The sequence below is a fragment of the Orbicella faveolata genome, unplaced genomic scaffold (assembly GCF_042242905.1).
Source record: "Orbicella faveolata isolate gen_17 unplaced genomic scaffold, um_ofav_v1 contig_14, whole genome shotgun sequence".
NCBI classification, from domain to species: Eukaryota; Metazoa; Cnidaria; class Anthozoa; order Scleractinia; family Merulinidae; genus Orbicella; species Orbicella faveolata.
Genome location: NW_028301541.1, coordinates 14,502,501 through 14,507,500, shown reverse-complemented (window position 1 = coordinate 14,507,500; position 5,000 = coordinate 14,502,501). Strand labels below are relative to the sequence as shown.

Sequence of the window (5,000 nt, the reverse complement as noted above, 5' to 3'; positions counted from 1 at the left end):
GTTGTTGTCTTTAATGTTGTTGAAGTTGTTGATGTTGTTGCCGTTATTGCCGTTGTTGCTGTTGTTGATGCAGTTGTTATTGCTGCTTTTTTTGCTGTTGTTGTTGTTGCTGCTGCAGATGTTGTTATTGATGTTGCTGCAGATGTTGCTGTTGCTGTTGTTGTTGCAGTTCTTGCTGCTGTTGTTGTTTTTGTTGTTGCTGTTGCTGCTGTACTTGCAATTGTTGCTGTGCTTGCAGTTGCTACTGCTGCTGTTTCTAACGTTGTTGCTGCTGATGTTGTTGTTGTTGTTGCTTTTGAGTTGCAACTGTTTGTGTTGTTCTTGTTGTTGTTGCTGCTGTTACTGCTGTTGAAGTTCTTGTTGTTGCTGCTGCTGTTGCTGTTGCAGATGTTGCTGTTGCAGATGTTGCTGTTGCAGATGTTGCTGTTGCTACTGTTGTTGATGTTGCTGTTGTCTTTGCTGCTTTTTGTTGTCGTTGTTGGTGATAGTATTGCTGTTTGTGCTGTTGTAACTGCCGTGGGAATAATAATGTCACATTACTGCTCTGTTAGTGTGTTACGTAATGACTAATTACTAAAGCGAAGACAAGCAGAAACAGTCAAGAGTCGCCTCCTTATTTAGGTATGAACTTTTATTCGGTCGGCAGGAGGTACCGGCAAACAAAGTCTCAGTCAAATTCATCGATCCTTGACGATTTTGCAAAACCCAGACTTAAAGCAGTGAGCCCCATCAATAATAAAATCGTGAAATCAACAAGGCGCTTATCATGTTCTGTAACTTATTTCTAAAATTGATATATTTAAGAAGGTTCCTGCAATTCATTAGCAACAAAAAGTCAGAAAAATAGGTGCTTTTCGTTTCGTCCTTTAATTAGTTGTTCGCTGTTTAGTTGCGAGGGAGAAACCGTGGCTTTGTTTGCGATCTCTTATTGCCGGAAGGTCGCGGAATCCGCTCCTATTTCTTCAATTCCTAACTTCAAGGTTACCAAAGCAGTGGCAACGAAACTTCGCGACTTTATGCAGAGCATTTAAATGTGTTTTATTTATGCTTGAGATAAAGTTCCAAAGGACAAGAGTAATTAACTCCTCCCCACTCCTAGCCTCCTACGCAGACGCCCTTTAGGCTCGTCACGCAATCTTTCTCCTCAAACGAACGTCTGCTGAAGCTAAGGGCACATTCCTTTCCCTTTGTTTGCTCGCGTCCCGATCATGGCTGATGACTTTGGACCCAGAGAAGTTCGCAAGAGACCTCAATGGATACCAACCTGACCTTTGAAGGGTTATGTGGACATTAAATCCATCGATTTCAATACCTTATCGGTAAGAAGCTGTAGAGTGTTAAGTGAAGAAAATGATGGATATGTTCTTACGCGGACATTCGTTTGCATGGTTGGTTTCTATTAAACCCTAGCTCCAATGCTGGCAGCCTGCGAGAAGTCTGCTTGCAACTTGAGAAATGATCGCAAAACGCTAAAAATACTAGCTTGTCCTTTCATCGAGTGTGTGAGACATGTATGGTATCCTGTTTAAATCCCCTTCCAGAAACTATAGTTTATTTGGGCGCCAAAAAGATTCAGTGTTCGAAAATCTAGGAAAGCATACTGGATTGACGTACGTGACAGCGCAACAGTTCGCGTTGTACTTCTCGCCGCAAGGGATCCTGTTCAGTTTATTATTAGCTTCCTATTACATAATGAACCTCCGCCGATTGGCTCAAAAGCAATTTCCACGCGATTGGGTGACGAGCCCAAAGAGCCTCAGCCCCGTCGGCCTCCTTATTTAGATTCCGCACTGATTAAGCAATCTTTTAAAATGAATGCAGCTTACAAGCATCAGCATTGCCGCAAAGCCGATAACTGCAATTAGGCATCCACTGTAACTCATACACGTAATAACCGCTACAGTTCTTGACTTTAATGATGTTTCTCCAAGCACAGCAGTTTTTAGGTCCGCTGAAGCAGAGTGTCACCACACCTTCGGCGACTGTCGGCTGAGTACCATTTAACCAGCCTAGGTGCCAGCTGGTACGGCCGCGGCAGCGCCCCATAAGAACAAGTTTGTCCTGCATCCGATCTCCAGCAGCTTCCTCAAAACGGTACCAACCAGTTACCAGGTTCTCACTGCATTTCATATAGGCCAAGGGAGACGATGAATTTCCTTGGGTTCTGTTTGCTTCACTAAAGACTGAGTAATTTTTACAACCATCCACTTAAATTAGAAACATAAAACGTTTGTTTTAGTGTCATTATATTAAATATTTATACAAAAGCAAACAATTGTCAAATACTTGTGAAATGTTCGTGGCTAGTCTGACGCGGCGTTTCGTCTCGGTGAAGAGACTCTTCAGAGACCTTTAGAATTCAAAGGCAAACTCGTTGAGCATCACGCCTAAAGTCCCGTTCGCAAATTCTTGATGTTGACAGTCTGGCCCTCTATCGCGGAAGGATTCCCAACCGTTGCGAACGGGACTTTGGGCGTGATGCTCAACGAGTTTGCCTTTGAATTCTAAAGGTCTATGAAGAGTCTCTTGGCCGAGACGAAACGCCGCGTCAGACTAGCCACGAACATTTCACAAGTATATTAAATATTTTAGCCATATTATGAGTGTCACTATCAAATCTTTTAGAGTTTTAGAAAATATTTTAACCCTATTATTGAAATTAAATGTCACGTAAGGGCTACTTTTTCGCCGAAATATAGAAGTAAATAACCTATTCGAGCTTACCATGCTCTTGTCGGAATGATTGGCTAATTTAACCCACAGTAAAGACATAGTAAGGTCATTTAGGTGAATATCGCAGAGGTTAAGCCTGTCTAAATTAGTGCCGCGAATCAGATGATCAGTTTAAGCTCTAATTAAGCTTTGTTTAGCTCGTTCGACTCTTTTGCAGCGACTTAAACGGCTTGAACAGGCATGGCATGGCCTCTTTTGAGGGTACACGAGGCATGATAGCGCTCTCAGTACCACATGGTCTTATTTATGTACAGTATCTGTCCGATTTTCCAAAAATATGCCCGCTATTTTAGTGGAAAGTCTTAACACGGTTTTCATAAATCCAGTCATATATTCGCACAGAAAGTCCCAAATGACCAGGAAATACCATGATCTGACTCCAGATGCTTTAGAAAGATCGACAGTAAATAGAAACGCTCATTTTTCGGCCATTCTGGGTCATCCAGTCTTAATCCGTTGAAATGTACTGTGGATTTATCAAAACAATGTTGATGAAATCAAGCGGTTTTATTTATTTACTTATTTATTTTAGTTATTTAGTTGTCATTATTATTATTATTATTATTATTATTATTATTATTATTTTGCTTTCCTTAAGGCAGCAGCTTGTAAATCCTACCTGCATAAAATGTAGAGGATTCCTTGCTGCATGTTTCATTTATTTATCTATTTTTTTTTTTTTTTTTTCATCATTTTTCGCTACCCCCACCCACCCCCCCCCCCCGCGCCCCTTTCAAGTGTAGCCTAGTACGAGTGTAGCCCAGGTCAGGCTACACCCGTCTGAATCTCAGTTCGCGCGGTGAAGGAGGCAACCGATCAGCGTTCTATAACTGCTGTCTAATAGAAGTCTGCCGGAGCACATCATTAAGTCCAATGACGGTGCTAGTCTAACGATTTGCTAGCAAGCGTCGTCCATTATCGTACATGAAAGGGCCCTGAGATGCACTAAAACAGGACTTCATTTAGCCCCGTAATAGTAGGTCGTTGTTTGCACTGTGGCGATAATGTTGTACTTGCTTTAGACAGCAACGAGTTTTAGCCACATCAGTTTAGGGCTTAGACATGTAATGGACTAGATACTAGCTGCTGTTGGCGTTATTTGGTATGAACTTGGATTTGGCTAACGACTTAGAAAAAAATCTGTTGAAGTCTGGATATGCCATTTCCCGCTCGACAAAATTCAAGTACATCCGGGACATTGCTATTTGCAAGCAAAACATGGCCACGAACAGAGTGAAGAACACGAGATTAAGCGCTGATCGTGAGTAGAATTTCCTTGTTTTATCAATCTTAGGCGTTCTTGGCCTAGCTAACTATCAAAAGTGTCTGTGATTCGCTAGCGCTGAAGAAATCTATTTGCGTGGCTTCCAGGCGATAATTGACGTAACGACAACATGTCGAGTGTTCGCTAACTCATAATTATGGCCTGGTTCGTTTGAAGATCACGTTTCACGGAAAATAAATTGGTCCTTTCAGAATTCACGGGAAATATATCGTCATTTCACGTTTCACGAAAGAAAGGCTTTTTTAACACGAACTGACGCAACTTATGATATTTGCAAAGTTACGCTTAAAGCACAGCCTTGTTAGATGTCTTTATCATCTGTCAGCTTCTTTGTTCTGAGAGGCGGCAGCAAAAAGAATTCCCAGCAAGAACACAAAGAGGAATGATTGTCTTGTTACGGTCACATAATGTTAACTACTGTCGAAAACAATAAAAGATACAACCAGAATCACGGCTCACAGCAAGTTAAATACTTCTTTCTCATTTTACGAAGAATTATTTTGGAAAATCACGGTTCACGGCTTCTAATGACATCGCGATTCACGAGAACAAAAGAAGCCATTCCACATTTCACGGGAACAAAAATTAGGCTATTCACGAATCACGAAAGTACCCTTCACCATCCTCAAGCTTCGGACTACCATACCGAAGATTGCTTGAAGGTCCCAAGATACTAACATTGCACATAAGCTATCAGGTTAGTAGTTCGAACCGTCCTTCTCTCTTACTTCGACAAAAGCCATTCTCAATACACTTTTCACATGAAGTTGTTCCGCGTTGAAGCTCATAATTAGGGAGTTTACGCAAATTATGACGACGACGAGAACGTCGCCAAACAAAACGTGCATTTAAGGTTACCGTATACACAAGCGATGTAGCGCGTCCGGTTTAAACTGTAGATACCTAAAACCTATAACAAAATAAAGCTTATAGAACTGGCTATCAACGTATACCAAGAATTTTGCAATTAAATGAATTGTCT

At 41.4% G+C, this 5,000-nt stretch overlaps 1 protein-coding gene and 1 long non-coding RNA gene across 2 annotated transcripts in view; one reads left to right on the top strand and one right to left on the bottom strand.

Annotated features, from left to right (window-relative positions):
* LOC110047949 (adhesion G protein-coupled receptor E4-like) overlaps positions 1 to 2,260 on the bottom strand; it is a 19,232-nt gene extending 16,972 nt beyond the window's left edge. Inside the window, exons 1-2 of the mRNA XM_089286734.1 lie at positions 1,827 to 2,260; positions 1 to 511 (exon numbers count right to left, since the gene is read on the bottom strand). The exon at positions 1 to 511 is cut by the window's left edge and continues 16 nt beyond it. Of these exons, the coding sequence (XP_089142860.1) occupies positions 1 to 511; positions 1,827 to 2,130 (815 nt within the window). The 5' untranslated portion in view covers positions 2,131 to 2,260. The remainder of the gene's footprint in view (positions 512 to 1,826) is intronic.
* Positions 1 to 5,000, top strand: part of LOC149114133 (uncharacterized) — a 477,513-nt gene that overhangs the window by 361,040 nt on the left and 111,473 nt on the right. The window lies entirely within an intron of this gene.